This window comes from Lissotriton vulgaris, chromosome 4_1, assembly GCF_964263255.1.
Source record: "Lissotriton vulgaris chromosome 4_1, aLisVul1.2, whole genome shotgun sequence".
In the NCBI taxonomy this organism is placed as follows: Eukaryota; Metazoa; Chordata; class Amphibia; order Caudata; family Salamandridae; genus Lissotriton; species Lissotriton vulgaris.
Window position 1 is genome coordinate 1,358,385,629 of NC_141691.1, and position 18,225 is coordinate 1,358,403,853.

At 44.1% G+C, this 18,225-nt stretch overlaps 1 protein-coding gene across 5 annotated transcripts in view; it reads left to right on the forward strand.

Annotated features, from left to right (window-relative positions):
• Positions 1-18,225, forward strand: part of MYOM1 (myomesin 1) — a 736,755-nt gene that overhangs the window by 171,002 nt on the left and 547,528 nt on the right. For all 5 annotated transcript variants that reach the window (XM_086965593.1, XM_086965594.1, XM_086965595.1 and 2 more), the window contains one exon: positions 17,044-17,193. In XM_086965593.1, the coding sequence (XP_086821719.1) occupies positions 17,044-17,193 (150 nt within the window). The remainder of the gene's footprint in view (positions 1-17,043; positions 17,194-18,225) is intronic.

Here is an 18,225-nt window from a genome sequence, read left to right on the forward strand (position 1 = left end):
TCTGGGCTGCTGTATTTCCTTGATAGATTTTGTCCACCTTTTGTATAAAAAGGATACTAATGCTTCACATTGAAATTTGTTTAGGTCTGGAGGCGTGGCTGCAGTTTTAGATCCTGCAAGTTCTTTTACCAACTTAAATAAGGTTTGGGAGCGATTTAGGGCCTCTGCAATGGTGGAACACACATGGTCTGCTCGTGCCTTGTTGCAGAGGGTCTGATATTTGTTTAATCTACTTTTATACTCTTTTTTCTTCTCCGGAGAATAGTTTTTTCTCCATCTGCGTTCAAAGATTTTGCATTCAGATTTTTCCTTTTTAAGTAGCTCAGTAAAAGAAGGGGCAGGAGGTCGTAGGCCCTTGCGCTTCGCCATGGACAATGGGAGTCAAGTATCAATTGCCGTCAAGAGCCAGTTCTGAGTTGCTACAGATAATGAATGTACAGATTGTTTTGAACAGGGACGGTGTGAGTCTAAGAAAGTGTTCAAAGTTTCCATGTCCAGCTTTTTCCAATTTCTTATCTGCCTTGGTTCATCCGAGGGAACATTACACTCATATAGGACTACTTGAAGTGAAAACCTAATCAAATAATGATCTGACCAGCAGAGTGGCAGCGCCGGGAGAACATTAATTGCCTTAAATTGGAAAAGATAGGGTCAAGTAAATGGCCTGCAGTATGGGTTGGTCCTGCATTTAACAAGGTTAGGTTCAGGGCAGCTAAATCTGATATAAACTCCGAGGTAGTGGCGCAAATTAGATTCTCTAGATGTATATTGAAATCTCCAATAAGGGAAAAATTGGCAGATAGCATTGCTATGGGACTCATGATTTCCGGTAGAGCAGTCATCCATGCTGTGGCGGGACCGGGTGGACAGTAGACCAGCAAACCAGAGAACGTGAAGTTGGGGGTGATGACAAGCTTGAAGACTGCTGCTTCGCCATTCGCGTTGGGAACGCTCATGAAGTCACAGTTGTACTCTTTTTTTAAAAGAACAGCTATGCCGCCTCCTGTTTTATTGAGGCGGTCAAATCTCTCTATTGCATAGTTGTCAGGCACAGGCACCGCAATGTCAGGACCTGAGCTCTCATGGAGCCATGTTTCGGTTAAGAAGAGGGCGTCAGGCTTTTCATCTACTAACAGGTAAAAAATTTCAAACTTATGTTTGGGTAGTGACCTGCAGTTTAGGCTAAGAAGGGAGAATGTTTTACATCTGGATTGCCAGTGGTTGCTCTTGTGACTCTTCCTGTCCTTGATTAATTTACGCCTGATTGTAATTGATAAACCGCAGTTCGAACTAGTAGAAGTTTCGCCCTTCAAATGTAATTTAGAGCAATTCTGTTCTATTGGGGTCCTTAGGGCCATGAGCTGTTTAGAACTATATCTAAGATGGGGAAAATTGCTCTTGTTGGAGATGTTTGCGGCTTGGGTCTCAGCCTCTGGCGGGTTGTTAATAATATCCATATGTATGGGAGTATGGCCAGGATTTCTGGCCCTTGGCCCGATCCAGGCACGGACGGGCGCAGACGGGCTTGCTTTTGGCGCGCCTTCGGCGCAATATATAACAATATATTCCGATGAGTAACACCACCTTATATATAAAGAGACTATTTACAATTATGCAGGATATGCCATTAGAGTTTAGATAAAAGGTAATAGTGTTGTTGGTAGACCTAGAAGAAGCATTCAATATGCTAAGCTATTGGCAATCTTTAAAAGATGGGTCTAGGGGACACTAAGGTCAAATGTTTTAGATTACTATAATGTGAACCTATCGCAGGAGTTCACATTGGTAAACTTGTCTCTAATTCATATAGAATATATCGAAGCACTAGGCACTCTCCGTTATGGTATTTGCCCTAACAATAGAGCCATTTGCAGAATGAATGATGAGGGAAGGTAGGGACAGGGGATTCCGTGGCTGATGAAGTGCATGTGATCTCAGTATACGCAGATTAAAACATTTAGTACTTGAAAAATGTTTTTTCAGGTATAGGCTCAAATTGGTCTAAGACATGCAATCCAATTGCTACCAAAGATGAAGGCTGGACCATAACTGTTGGCAGACTGCAAAATTATGTGGGAATGGCATACATTCTAATACCTGTGAATTAGGAAATATTACTTAGTAGACTATCTTAACAAAAGGGACTAACTTCATTAGGGTGGATGCCACTTTCTGGGAGACACTGATGTTATCAGTAATTGGTCGCATAGATTTGACATGCTACCTAGACTCCTGTACCACTTTCCAATTTAGCAATTTTGATTTCAAGACTATCATTTAGAGAGCTAGACATACTGATTACAAATCTAATTTGGGTAGATGGCAGACACAGGGTGGGACTCAAAATAATAAAACTAACAATCCTGAAGGGAGGCCTAGGAGTTCCCGATCTACAAGTGTATCATTTAGCGGCTCAGATACCATGGTTAGTGAGCTGGATGGAAGTGCAGGAGATTTTGTACAAAACTGACATCACAGTTACCATTATTTGCACCAAATATACCATTGGTAGGCTTTCCTAACAAGTCGGAATACCTAACTATTACCAAAATGTCTGCATGGACCAGAGTGGGCTAACCAAAGTGGATGAGTGTTACATGGTGGGTGAGTTGAGGACTCTGGAGTCCGTGATGTAGAAGTATGGCCTTCCGGCCAGTTTTTCAAGTATGGGATTCAAAGTGTTAAAACTACCAATCCTGGAGGGAGGCCGCAGAGTTACTGATCTACAAATGTATTATTTAGCGGCTCAGATACTGTGGTTAGTGAGATGGACGGAAGTGCAGGAGGCCTTGTACAAGACTGACATCACTATATGCGCCATCTATATCATTGGCAGGCCTTCCTCACAAGCCGAGATACCTAACTATTACTAAAATGACTGCATGGACCAGAGTGGGGCTAACCAGAGGTGGTGAGTGTTACATGGTGGGCGAGTTGAGGATTCTGGAGTCAGAGATGGAGAGGTATGGTCTTCTGGCCAGTTTTTGAAGTATGGGATTGTTGCGAGGAACTATAGAATAAATGGGACCCTGACTTATCCAAGACTCAAATACATGAGGTGCTGTCATAAGTATTTACCATGGAAAAAGGGCATAGAAAAATCACATTGTTTTATTGGGCTATCTTGAAGTTAACTTGATATACATTGAATAAGATAAGGAATTTATGGTAGGCAAACATAGGAAAAGTGCTAACAGATGGCGAGTCAATTATAATAATGAATATACCCATAAGGTGACTAGAGACACTTAATGTAGGAATTCTCATTTCATTTTTTTCAACCAAACCTACTGAACTTCGTAAGATGCTAGGAGCAGATGCAATGAAAACACCCGGAATAATTACCAGGATGCGGAATTCCTCCACATGGTATGGGAGTACCCTAATGTTGGTCACTTTGGGAGTACATTAGGCACATTTTGAACAGATCTTCAGATATAACAGGGTTATGTAACCAGAGGGTTGTTTACTGGACCTTTTTGCCTGCTCGAAACAGAAGAAGGCAGAGACCTGTTTGTTTTAGCCAAAAGAGCCGTCACGATGCATTGGGGAGCAGCGGCAGCCCGTCCAAACGATAAATGGATAAGAGATGTTGAAAATATGGGACAGGGAGGAGAGCATCACCCTATATAGTTAAGAAAGAAGAGGGATCCCTAGGCGTTATCTAGCAGGTATGTGTGATGAAGTCCTACTAACCTTTACTGAACAAAGATCTGCGAAAGGAAAGTACAATAATAGGAGGTTGATTGAAAATCTAAATCCACATGGTATTTGGCACATACATTTTAGGGGATGGAGTCTTGTTCGAAGAAGGGTTTTAGGGTCCGTCCCATACAAACTCTACTGAAGCCACAACACCAAATCAATCTCACACCAGGAAATGTATGACCAGTGTACTTTTAATAGGACTAAAGGACTGACTGGGTGGGTCGGTGGAAACCTGGTGCCTGAAAGCAGTGCACCAGTTTTAATTGTTTTATAATGTTATTGGTTTCTATGAATGTGAATGTGGACAATGCTAGCCAATTCTGGAGAGGAGTGAAACTCATTGAGTAGAATTGCTCTTGAAATGTAGATAATGATGTGCAATGCTAATGTGTAATGTGATAATGTTTATGCAAATAGAAAACTAAAAAACAGATTCACAAAATGAAATCCAACAAGTAATTCAGTTTTTTTGTAAACCCTCCGGAGAATATTAACTACTTGGGTACGCTAAGTTTAGAATGTGCAAGCCTGGCAAATTGTGGTTTAGAAAGTAGGGGACCCCTATATAAGAAATATGCTAGTTATACATAGGGAAGAAAATCTAGTTTGGAAAGGCCTATAACTAGACAATGAAATCAATTGGATATATATGTCTGTTAACCCACTATACATAGACTGTCACCAACCACACAAGTGCATTTTTCAATATTTATTATTTATGAAAATATATTTTTTTCCTTGCTATTATAAATATGCATTTTTTAGATACATCCCAATACATTTCATAATGAATTGATATTTTTTATGGAATCTCTCATTTAGATATATAAAAAAACACACATAATTGAGCATAAAAAGAGGGAGAGAGACATGATGCAGGCAAAGCGGTAGATAACACTACGTGAGTTTCGGCTTTGGAGTCTTCATCAGGTGACCCGTCTTTGGCACTATAATTTAAAGCATAGGTGACAGTCAAATATACAGAAAATAGAGAAAGAAAATTACAATAGTAGGCACATATATATCTTGTTGTACATTTAACATTTTTTTGAAAAAACACACAATTCTCATTTAGTTATATACAATTAAAAACATACTAATTTACTCTATACATGTCCTAGGGTCTTATATTCTTGTATAAAGCCACATTTAGATATTGTACATTTCATAATCATTCCACCATCTTCAATAAAAATTGATAAAGTATACCTCAATCCCTGAGTATTGCAGCCTGTTGGACAAATCCACGGATTAGAGCATCTTATTAACAAAGAGAGACATGAATACAGAACTTTCACTAATATATCTTGAACCTTGGCACATTTGCACATATTTCCTACGGGGTATCTTAGGTTGATCACATTTCAACATTTGATAAAAATCATTATATTAATGCTGGCCATTGGATGATATATAAAGAAAGCCAAGACTGATAGCTGTTACCGTTTTGATTAGATAAAGGCACATAAACACCATCTAGTTCTTTGTATGGTAAATTCAGGGTCAGAGTATACATGGGGATTTCATAATACTTACATAGGTGGCTCAAGATGTGAGGAAAAGCTGATTAAAAAAACACGAAGTTCTTTAGAGCCTTGTATTCCTAAGTATGATGAGAAATTGGTAAGAATTGTGGAGAACGGCGAACTCCACATAGAAGATAGAAAGAGTGTTAGAAACTAGTATCAAATAGAGTTAGTCACCCTATCAGTTAAGACTAAGGAGAGCCAAAACCTCGAGACTGGTGAAAATTTGGTGAGAAGAATAGCCATAAACCGTGTAAACCGAGTGGTGCATGAGATTAAATGCCTGTAGTGATAGTCCTAAAACAATATTTTTAAAGCTTACCAAACGTCGTGGTGTGTCTTAGATAAATTCAAGTATTTAGCAGAAAATTGTGTCCTGATGAAGAAAAAGAATAATAGTGTAGACTTGTAAATAATGACACTTCATTATCCTAAAGGTAGATGAATTTATCTCAAATGTTAATATACCTTCAGCAACAGATAATGATGAGCCAAATATGCTTCTAAATGATACAGAAGATATACGTGATGATGAATAACCAAAAGGAAAATCGGCGATGTAGGCAATCACTCTATAATGTAAAAAAACATAGTTAGTAATCATGTTGTGCTATATGTTCGAGCAGACATGGGAATAGTTACGTTGCCGATGCAAATTGTACCAGCTAACAAACCCACTCGTTTTTAATAATTTAAATCTGCAAACTTTTCAAGTATTGTGAAATATCACCCTCTTGGGTGTAATGAGTATTCTGCAGGAAGAGTCTTGCTCTCCACTTCGGACGGGAATATCACTGTCCTGTCCCGAGTCACCTCTTGAAAAACCCTAGTGTTCAAAACGTGCTAGTTGTAAAATTACCCTTGAAGGACTGGGTTCTTTAAGACCCAGCGGTGCCAGGGCACAACACCTGAAACCTTCGTGGGTAACCTGCTCCGGCGTACAAATGACAGAGACACGGGACACTTCCTTCGGCGTCAAAGATTCAAGGTTTATTTGCTGCAGGGAACACAGAAATCACAGGAAGTACATAGAGTGTAGTTCGGGGAGACTGCTTCAAATTGGTTCTGTGGATCGCTCCTTTTATACAGTTTTTACCCATAGGACAACATGACACACAAAAGTTTACAACCCGGTTCCCACCATTATCCCCCAGAGGGGTCGCTTTGGTCACTTTGATACACATGAGGTCCGGAACATAAGTGCGGAAACATTTGGTGGTTCCCAACTGTAAAAACCCATCTTCCCAACATTAGTGCATTCCAATCGGCAGTAAAACAGATCGAAATAGGAACAAAGACAGGTGAAGAGGAAGACGGAGACAGTGGGGAGATCGGAAAGGGTGTAAAAGGGGAGGTATCGGGAAACACGAGATACAGGCATCAAAGGGACGTGCCTAATGAGATGCACGGCTGAGACAATAAGTCCGTGCGGCAAGATGAGCCTCGAGCGGCACCATCTGCTTTACAGTAGCATCCCCCTCGTCATAAAGACACTTACAAAGAACATGTGTCTTCCGCAAATACCTTGGGAGTCCCAGGGTCGCGAAGCGGACAACGTCCGTTCGCTGGCTACTTGAGGGCAAGAGACAAAATGGATGCCGTATCTAAGATGGAACCCGTGGGTACAGATGAAAAACCCACATAACAAACGAACGGTTTAAGTTAGCACAGCGAAACTGCGCACACTTACTAAACTCGTCATTTGCGGTTCATAGATACCAGACTCGACCATATTCGTGCGAGTCGAAAACACCACTTACAATTGTCACGGAACCTCAGACGCTCCTTTTGCCCTCATGTAGGCAAGCACTAGTCGGAATCATATTCGATATTCATCAGACCATCTAGATGTTGCTGTAGCATAGCTCGGTCCAACCGAGTCCCCTTGGTAACAGGTGGTTGTCTCATACACGTTGCAGCACAGAGGCCACATAAGGCAGGACCACACTGCACACAAAGGCAACACGTGAACAGGAACACCACAACAATTCCGATGATCATCAGAATCTTCCAACCCCAAGTCGACATCAGGCCCCAAAACCACCCAAGTAGCGTCCAATCCCCTACATCCACGTGTATGGATTCGGAGATCTTATGCAACCTCGAGATGGCTTGATAGACAGTTGGAGCGTTATCTGGAATGAAAATGCAGCAGCTCGAATGGATCACCTTACATACCCCACCTCGATCTGCTAAGATGACATCTAAAACCATACGGTTTTGTAACGTCATAAGTCTATCCGCCTGAAGTTCAGTGGTGATATTACCAAGGGCACTGGCAGTAATATTAGCTGTCGATTCTACCACTCGAGTCAACTGTCTCAGGTTCCTACTATTAACCATAGGTCCCCAAAACGGGAGGAAACCCTTGAAAAAGTCTCCTGCCTCTTGACCGGCGGTATCCTCTTCGCTAATTACGCCTCGCACAACTCTAGTCTTATGATAATCGGCATCTACAGTGAACGTCGGAGGCAACAAATTTGCAATGAAACATGAGCCCATGAAGTCAGCGGGCAACCATGCGTATGCACGATCATAACAGATAAAGTATGTACCCTTGGCAGCCAGAAACACAGGGGACGAGACCATCGGCAGAATGTAATTTTCAGTGCAAGCACTCGCTCCAAGTCGGGCTTGTGATCTTCGGCCACGACCCATGAGACAAAAATTACCAGTGTGGGGTACGACCCATATCGGAGGCGAGCTTTTAAGCTGCTTTTCGCTAGTGAACGCACTATATTCACCTCTACTTAGGACCCTATAGGCCTGTATCTCTTCTTCGGGAATAAGCGAGGGATCATAGATATCACTATCTAAATCCTCTATTGCTATCGACAAAGGTTTTTGATACGAGGTAGGACCAGAGTAGGGGGAACGTGGTTCTCGAATGGGGTGGAAACCCAGTGCGCTTCGAAACATTGTTTGAAATGCTCGAGCTGACCCTTGGGAACTATACGGTAACACCAGATATGGAATTCCCTTATCCGTAGTATGTGGCATCAACCCACACACCCAACAATTAGTAGTGTTAACCACTAACTGATGCTGATGAAGGAGCTGAATAAAGGAATTGTTGCAGAATTCTACACGTCTAGCCTGTTCGTGTTCCGGTAACATATGAAAGGAATGAGGAGAAACAGTGGAGGTAAGTTTAGGGTCAGGAGTAGGAGTAGGTGTAGCAGAAAGTAAGTAGTAAGACATCGTGTAATACACCCCACCCGCCAATAATGCAGAAGCAGTCAAAAACAATACAAACAGTTGGAATATAAAACATTTGGTACGACTGAGGTGCTGCAACTTGAATCTATGAGCCTGAGCTCCTTCCAAATCATTCAGCTTCGAGAATGCCATTCCCTACGACCGTCCGCAACGTTTCTTGACGCACTTCGTTCTGTGTAGCAATAGTCAATCCCTAGGAGTTCCCAGGAACCGACGGCCTTTAACCTAGCGTCAAGACCTACTATCCAGAAGGAAGTACGCGCGCGGCCCTACGGCTTTTAATGCACAATATGTATATATGCAAAAACAAAGTCTCTCAGCTGTGAAAGCAAAAAGTATAAGGAATGAATCTCAATATATATGTACAAAATAATTACAGTGGTACGAATGTTCAAACTGATAATGGAAAACGGGATAATGCAGTTGTCAATACAGCAAAGCAAGATCTTTTATTAGTCTTTAGTGCTAGATCGTAGAAAGTATCGAGTTTTCCCAGGACGTGTCTGTTCGTCGAACAAAGGATCCGTTGAAGGGGCAGCGTCCCGATGATCAGTTGAGTGGTTTGGTCTTGAGTCTTTTGATGATAATTGTTCAACAATGTCTTTCTGCTGCGCTGAGGATTCTCCAACAGGCTGTGCGTCGCTAAAAGGTACAAACGCCGGCAATCCTTCGGTTTCAGTTGATGGAATGCCTCTCCTTACCCACGGGTCTGTCGGCAAAGGGATAGGGACCTTTTTGGTATGGGTGGCATGCACCCAATTCTTGCGTCCCTCGAGACGAACAGCAGTCCTCGTGGCAAGGAGAACCTGATAGGGTCCAGTAAACCTCGGGTCCAGGTTATTCTTGCGTGAAAAATTTCTCGTCACCACCCAATCTCCGGGCTGGAGCTGGTGGCCTTGACCCTCCGTCTGCGTCGGCAATGCGTCGTAAACCTGTTGGTGAATTAACCTCAGTTTAGCAGTCAAGTCATGAAGATAATCGATCAACATTGGGTACTCAAGATCACAGAACATTCCTTGCCTAGGAACCCCCCACACATTCGCAGGACGGCCGAACACTATTTCATAGGGACTAAGCCCTACTCGGGAGTGTACAGTCGCCCTAGTTGACAGTAATGCTAAAGGTAAAGCGTCAGGCCACGAAAGACCAGTCGTAGCCTGAATCTTCGCTAGCTTTAGTTTGAGGGTGCCGTTATACCCTTCAACCAATCCAGCTGACTGGGGATGATTGGCGCTGTGGAATTTCTGATTAATTCCAAGGCCCTTACACACACTCTTCATCACACTACCCACAAACTCACTTCCGTTATCTGACCACACGACTCTAGGCATTCCATACCGAGGAAAATATTCCTTCAGTAGGATTTTCGCAGTAGCCAAAGCAGTATTGTCTTTGAGAGGATAGGCCTCGATCCATCGGGAGAATGCGCAAACCACAACTAAAACATACTTCAGGTTATTGCATCGCTCCATATGGATGAAGTCCAATTGAATCACCTCAAAGGGACATGAAGGGGGAGCAAAACTGCCAGGAGGAGTTGGGGTTCCTCTGCCAGGATTATACATCATGCACACCATACAATTCTTCACCAGACGTTCAGCACATTTCGTGATACCATCATTCTTCCACACAGGAGACAATAATTTGCAAATACCTTTCGCGCTAATATGTGCTAACCCATGCGCCATTGTCACAACGGCCAGCACATAAGCATCCGGTAACATCCATCTTTTCTGATCAGACAAATCAATCCAACAACCATTCGCATCCAACTTTCCCGTACTTTCTTTCCATTTCGCCTTTTCAGTCTCGGTGGCCTCATTCTGAATTTCTTTCACACTTTCGATAGTGTCTTCACACATGCTCGATTCTGTAGGCCACCTAACCGAACTCGTCACATATATTCGAGTGCTAAGGTTCCGGGCAGTCTCCTTAGCAGTCTCGTCCGCAAACGCATTACCACGACCAACATCATCCGTCACCTTACGATGCGCACTACATTTAACAATCGCAACTTGCTTAGGCAACGTCAGTGCATCCAAGAGATCATTCACAAGCTGGCCATGCTGAATCTTCGTACCATGCGACGTCAAGAAACCTCTCTCTCTCCACAATCGTCCAAAACTATGTGCGACGCCAAATGCGTATTGGCTGTCGGTAAACACATTCACACGTTTCCCTTTTGCTAACACACACGCTCTAGTAAGAGCGATCAGCTCTGCAGCTTGGGCAGAATTCTGATTTAATCTTGCAGACTCAACAACAGTATTCAACGTTACAACAGCATAAGCAGTAGTCACATCGCCATTCGGCAACTTAAAGCATGACCCATCCACATACAATGTACCGTCCGGATCTTCCAATGGGGTGTTTTTAAGGTCCACTCGACCTTTTGTTTCTTCCTCTGTCCTCAAGTAGCAATCATGTTCTGCTACTTCATCTGACTCTGTGCTAATTGGTAACAAAGTTGCCGGGTTCAGAACATTACAACGTTTTATCTGAATGTGGCTTGCCAACAGCGTCAACTCGTACCCAGACAACCTCGCACTCGTCAAGTGCTGAGTTTTCGTCCGATTCAAAAGAGTATCGACTGCATGCGGAACCATCACCGTAAGCATATTATCCATGACCAATCCTGCTGATTGTCGGATGGAGACCGCGGCTGCCGCCGTTGCTCGTAAACAACTCGGCAATGCTCTAGCTACCGGGTCCAAGGTCGAGGAAAAATATGCACATGGACGTTGCTTACCACCAAAAGGTTGCGTTAAGACACTCAACGCACAACCTTCCCTCTCGTGAACATATAACGTAAACGGCTTACTGTAGTCAGGAGTACCTAACACAGGAGCCGAACACAATGAATCACGCAGTTCAGAAAAACTTTTCTGACATTCTTCCGTCCATGGTAAAGGAGTCGAAACATCCTTGCACGTAAGAGCCACTAATGGTTTCGCTAGCAATGAAAAATTAGGAATCCATTGCCTGCAGTACGACGTGATACCTAGAAAGGCACGCACATCTCTTTGGGTTGTTGGCACAGCCATGCGCGCAATTGCTGCAATTCTCTCTGGGGTCAACCTCCTTCCCTCCTTTGACAATAAGTGACCTAGATAGGTTACTTCTTGACAACAATATTGGAGTTTAGAAGGGGACACCTTATGATTCAACTCACAGAGATGTTGCAGCAACGACACCGTAGCAATTTTGCAAATGTCCTGAGTATCAGCAGCTACCAATAAGTCGTCGACGTATTGGATTAAGGCCGCACCAGCCGGCAACCTAAACGCATCTAGTTGACCCTTCAAGGCTTGGCTGTAAATAGATGGACTTTCACAGTAGCCCTGAGGAGCGCGTTTGAACCGGAAGCTGCGTCCACCAAGAGAGAAACCGAAAAGGTCTCTGCTCTCCTCGGCAATCGGGATGCTGAAAAACGCATTTTTCAAGTCAATCACCGAAAACCATGATGCAGAAGCTGGAATCAGAGTCAGTAGCGCCGTGATGTCAGGCACAACGGGGAATTGAGGAACCACAATTTTATTCACCTCCCGTAAATCGATAACAAAGCGATAAACAGGCGGCTTTGAAGGATCAGTACGTTTAAGAATGGGCAGCACAGGGCTGTTGCACACGTTTCCTCGAGTCTCCTCAATAACATCTTTCTCGATCAAATCATAGATGATCGCTAACAGTGCTCGTTCACCATCAAGGGAGATACGATATTGGGGAATACGTGGCAATCGCACATTAGATTTCAACTGAACAACATATGGGGAGATATCAAGTAGGCCCACATCGTTTGGACCCGTTGCCCACAAAGACGCAGGAAGAGAACTCAATTCCGGTGGGAGCTTATCGAGGGACAAGTACATGGGAGAGACAACCCTCTCTCCTAACGTAAGCTTTACACCCGCAGGAGAACAATACAAAGTCGCATACTAACGTTTAAGCAAATCCAGGCCCAAAAGATTTTCACCACAACCCGTAGTCAAAATCAACGGAGCTTCTAGCTCACGTGGCCCAATTTTAAGGGGCAAAGGGCGCGAAACTGGATTGCTAACAGGGGCGCCAGAGAATCCAACAGAAACATTTGTTAAGCCAGACAAAGGTGCGCCAGGGAGTTTTGAATGCTTAATGGAACTTTTCGCTGCACCAGTGTCCAACAGAAAAGGCTCAACGACGCCCGGTGTAGCAACTGCGACGTAAGGCCCTCTCTGATCAACCGGAACTGATACTACTCCCTCTCCTTGTCTTTGGCTGTCCTAGTAATTACTGTCGTCAGTTCCCTGATCGACGTAATAATCGTCTACATTGTACTGCGCAGATCGTCCTTGTGACGATCCACGTTGATCGAAACAATTATCGGAATTTGATGAATTATCTGAGCGATCGTTTTGAGCTCCACGACCTCTACCACGTGATGCCTGCTGCGAACCACCCCGACCTCCTCTAGACGAGTTACCACTATTACGTTCATTCAAAACAGGACAATTGAATTTAATGTGACCCTCTTGTCTACAATAAGCACATTGATTGTACCCTAACGAAGGTCTTTGGGAAGAGGAGTCATTACGAGTTTGAGATCTGTTTGATTGCGGCTGCGATCTATTCTGTTGCGAATTATTCTGATTTGAGCGTGGAGGATACGCTTGCTGAAGCAACACTTTAGTTTTCAGCTCTTTCGTCTTTTTATCAGCACGGTCATTCTCTTCTTTCTCTCTGTTCTCGTAATATTGTGCCGTAGCCAATATCTGAGCCGAAGTAGAAACGGCCCATGCACTTTCTGAATTCCTCAATTTATTGCTCAAATCGGGCAGTAAGTTCGAAACAAATTTATCCACGAACAACCTTTGACCACCCTCCGTGCTCATATCCTGGCCACTATGGTCGATGAATGCCTCCTCGAACCTCGTAAAGAAGTCGGAAACACTCTCGTCCTTCTTCTGCTTACAAGCCGACAATTTATCCCAGTTCACCTTCATAGCTGGCATAAGAGTTTTCATTAGCGTTATAATTCTTTGAGGAAGGTCAATAATCAACTGGTCGGGTTTAGTAGCAGCCGCTTGTCCGGCATCTGCCGCTACAATGGCAGCCCAAGCACCACCTAATTCATTTGGATGGTTTTCATGGCAAATTTTTGCCCATACCGGTTGCGGTACGACATTGCCGAACAACATATCGATATCGGCAAGATTCATTACCGTAGCATCTAAGAGCTGCGATAATTCCTTATAATACCCTGTAGGATTTTTGCGTGGATCAGGCAAAGATTGCTTCACCTGTAACACTTCCGAGCGTTTCCATGGGAGATGTATCCATACTTTCTGGAAATGCGCCAATACCGGGGGTTGAGCATTAGGATCAGCTGGTATCCAAACCGGCGGAACTTCACGCATGGGATATTGGCCAGACTCATCTGTCTGTCTTTCGACATCCTCGACAAACAAGGCTTGAGGTATAGGAGTGGGACGAAAAGATAGCAACCGTTCAACAGCACGTCGAACATTAGTATCCACTATCAGTCCAGTCGAAAACTGAAGCTGTAGATCAGACAAAGCGGTCAGCACCTCGTCAGGCGCGTCGGCCGATATCTGATCACGAAGAACCTTACACATTTCCTCGAACACAAATCTCTGGGTTGGTATATTGAACTGACAAAACGTGTCGAGCACAACACGTGGTGGATTTCTAAGGGGGTGCATCATCCAACCCATCGCCATATTGTATAGCGAAGCACGTTCCCTATTACCAGGGAGCTGACTACGTCTCTGAGGACCATCTGAACCAGCGGACCCAAGAACAGGTCCGAGTGAATGAAAGAAGCTAGCCGCAAGAGGAGAATTGCGACTACGAGTAGAGGGAGAAGTATAGGACACAGGACTAACAAGTGAAGGGGTAGAGGCAGAAACAACAGCAGGGGTTAACAAAACAGGAGCAGTAGCGTGAGCAGGAGTATGTGGAAGCGGAGGAGCAGTAGGAATAGAAACAGATGAAGGAGCAGGAACAGTCGGAAGAACGGGTGCAGGTTGAGGAACAGGCAAAGGAAGAATAGGTGCAGGAACAGGTACAGGGGGAGCCATGGGAGCTGTGGTACCCTGTACGTACGGAGGTGGCGATTTCATAAGATAGGACATTAAAGGATCCTTAACTGACTCATCCTTCTTTTCCGGCTCCGTAGGCAAAGTAGGATAGCATTTATCTATAGTCATACGCTGTAATCTGTCAAACACTTCCTTTTCCCTAACCTCCTTATCATGCTGGAACTGCTCTGCTTTCTTTACAATGGTACCAGCACTATCTCGCTGATTTCGTTTAGTCTGTCTGATTTCTTTCTGTCGGGCTTCTTTACGCCACAACCGAAAGGCATCAAACATGGCCGGCCTTGACTTTTTCGCGAACAATTTAACCTCTAGATTGTCTAAGATCGGTGCCTCGAAGCTACCATGTGGTGGCCAGCGAAGGTCACCATCTTTCTTCGTATATTTGATCCAGTATTCATTAAAAGTAATCGGGCCTAGCCCATGTTTGCTATATAATTCATACGTGGGAGTTCCAACCGGAGGTATCGGACACGAGTCCTCCAGTCGGGAATCCGTACCACAAGGCCTGAAACAACTAAACAAAGTACTGCGGCCAGGCATCTTGCACACTAGCCGAGTTTCACAAACTTCAAGGGTTACGGGATTTACCAAGTCCCAGCAAAGAACAAAACCCTCGGTTTTTGGCGACTGCAGTCGTCAAACAACACAACAAAGTACGCTAGCAAAGTGTCAGCGACAAAAACACTCACACAGCGTTAACAACGAAAACACTCGCTAAAGTGTCAACAACCAAGAACTCTGGGAGCGACCCACAAATACTTAACTCAAAGATCGATGGCGTCACCAGGAAGGCCCGTCAATCGTCTCGCTATACCAAGGTCTACGCCAGGCGCCAAAACAGGTCTACAGTCAGGGCAGCAGTCCGTCGCAGCCGTCAGGAGGCGGGAATCTTCGCGGGAAAAGTCTTCGGGCCACTTGTTTCGACAACAGGATCGATGAAGCGGAGTGCACCTTCCCTCGGAGATTTCACACGAAGTTCCTCACGATCGTCGGGCTTGGACCGGTACCACTGATGCAGCCCCACGTTGGGCGCCAACTGAAGGACTGGGTTCTTTAAGACCCAGCGGTGCCAGGGCACAACACCTGAAACCTTCGTGGGTAACCTGCTCCGGCGTACAAATGACAGAGACACGGGACACTTCCTTCGGCGTCAAAGATTCAAGGTTTATTTGCTGCAGGGAACACAGAAATCACAGGAAGTACATTGAGTGTAGTTCGGGGAGACTGCTTCAAATTGGTTCTGTGGATCGCTCCTTTTATACAGTTTTTACCCATAGGACAACATGACACACAAAAGTTTACAACCCGGTTCCCACCATTATCCCCCAGAGGGGTCGCTTTGGTCACTTTGATACACATGAGGTCCGGAACATAAGTGCGGAAACATTTGGTGGTTCCCAACTGTAAAAACCCATCTTCCCAACATTAGTGCATTCCAATCGGCAGTAAAACAGATCGAAATAGGAACAAAGACAGGTGCAGAGGAAGACGGAGACAGTGGGGAGATCGGAAAGGGTGTAAAAGGGGAGGTATCGGGAAACACGAGATACAGGCATCAAAGGGACGTGCCTAATGAGATGCACGGCTGAGACAATAAGTCCGTGCGGCAAGATGAGCCTCGAGCGGCACCATCTGCTTTACAGTAGCATCCCCTCGTCATAAAGACACTTACAAAGAACATGTGTCTTCCGCAAATACCTTGGGAGTCCCAGGGTCGCGAAGCGGACAACGTCCGTTCGCTGGCTACTTGAGGGCAAGAGACAAAATGGATGCCGTATCTAAGATGGAACCCGTGGGTACAGATGAAAAACCCACATAACAAACGAACGGTTTAAGTTAGCACAGCGAAACTGCGCACACTTACTAAACTCGTCATTTGCGGTTCATAGATACCAGACTCGACCATATTCGTGCGAGTCGAAAACACCACTTACAATTGTCACGGAACCTCACCCTCAGTCCATAATCTCTTGCAGTGCCACATTACCCCTTTCTAATGATTTGACCCTCTTCTTCCATACCATCAGTGTCGGGTCCGCCAGATAGCCCTTACTGCGTCACCTCCATCAAGGTACTTCCCAGGAACAAGAGCATTTCATCCATTTTCCATCAGACCTTTGCAAAGGATTCGCATTATCATCACGTTCACACTTTTTATACTTATTTAAATGAACAGGTCAGGGCCACTTTCAGATATGCAGTGATCACAGCACAAGTGTCTCCTTAGTGCAGACTGATTATGATGGAGCAAATCCACTCTACAGCTTTGTGTTTGCACCTAGGAAATTACATAGAGGAATCCAGTATTGGAATTTATAAAACGTAATAAGTGTATGCCATTATTTTAACTGAGCACAATAGCTCCTGAAATGACAAATGTTTTCCACTGTAGTTTCTTTTTCTTGTCACAAACTACTACATTCAGTGACATTAAATTCTATGAGTGTGCTGACCTGTGCTTAACTGTCCTGGATCATCTTCTCTCTTTTCAGAACACTTCATCTTAAAGGAGGTACCACAGGGATACATCCAGAAGTGGGGACACTGAGGATTCCCGCATCCTCCCTGCAGCTTTCCAGCAAACGTAGCAAAGCAGATTCCCTATGCCTTCAAGATTACACTACAGACTTGCAATTTGATAAGTAAGTGGAATAGTAGTTTTGTGTAACCGTCAACTCAATTAAGCCTTCACGCTTCTTGAAGTAGGTGCAAAATACTATGCATTTTGTTGAAGACCTTGTGCCTGTGTCTGTCATTAAGAGGAGTAAAGGTGGGTTATCAGTAACTAAGTAAAGCTACTGGAGGAAACGGGTGACCGGACAGTGAGAAAAGAAACCAAGGGTTTGTGTATTGTGGAAAATGCTTTTTTCTCAACATCCTATTTTTTAGTGATTTCAGAAAATCTTTGTCTAGACCAGTAAAGCCATTGTGCAAAGTATGCTCCCACCTTCTATCATCACCTGATTGACGTTTAAAAAGACTTCGATGAAATTAATCAGGGTTTGCTGGATGCATCACAGGCAAGCTTAATTTTTATTGACTTGGACAAACGCTGGAAATGTGTCCAACTCCAAGAGTCACGGTCTGCACTGAGCATGCCCAATGACAGTGCACTCGATGCAGACAGCCGCAATGCATTGTATTAATATACTGTGGTTTCAGGAGCGCTATAATAGCTAAAGGTTCAAATGAAAGTAGGTAACACGTTGGTTAACAGTTAGTAGCTATATCTTGAACATTTGTAATGCTTGTTATAGTTTGGTGGCAAAGTCCAGGTTTTTGTCGCTTCATTTGACCCCTGTGCAAAAACATTACTGCACAGTTCATACTATTTTTAAAGCAGTTGGCTGTTAAGTTAACAAAATGTTTTCTGACACAAGTGCCTTACAAGCTGCTAGCCGCCTGAGACGGCCCAACGCCTCCATTAAATATGATCAGCTTTGTCCCTTATTAGAAAGTCTGATCACTTTGTGGTGGTTTTGAGTGGAGTTCTGCATCCCTCATTTCGAACGGTCTGCTACGCAAAAGAGTACAGTGGCAAGGCGAAGCCTGTCCTAATATAAAGGGATTTTGTTCTTCAATTTCATGTACTTCCATTGCATTCTCTGGTGCGTTCTTGTGTGTTCCAGGAGCCTGTTTGTGAAGTGTAAGTAATTTTTTTTGGTCAAGTGGTG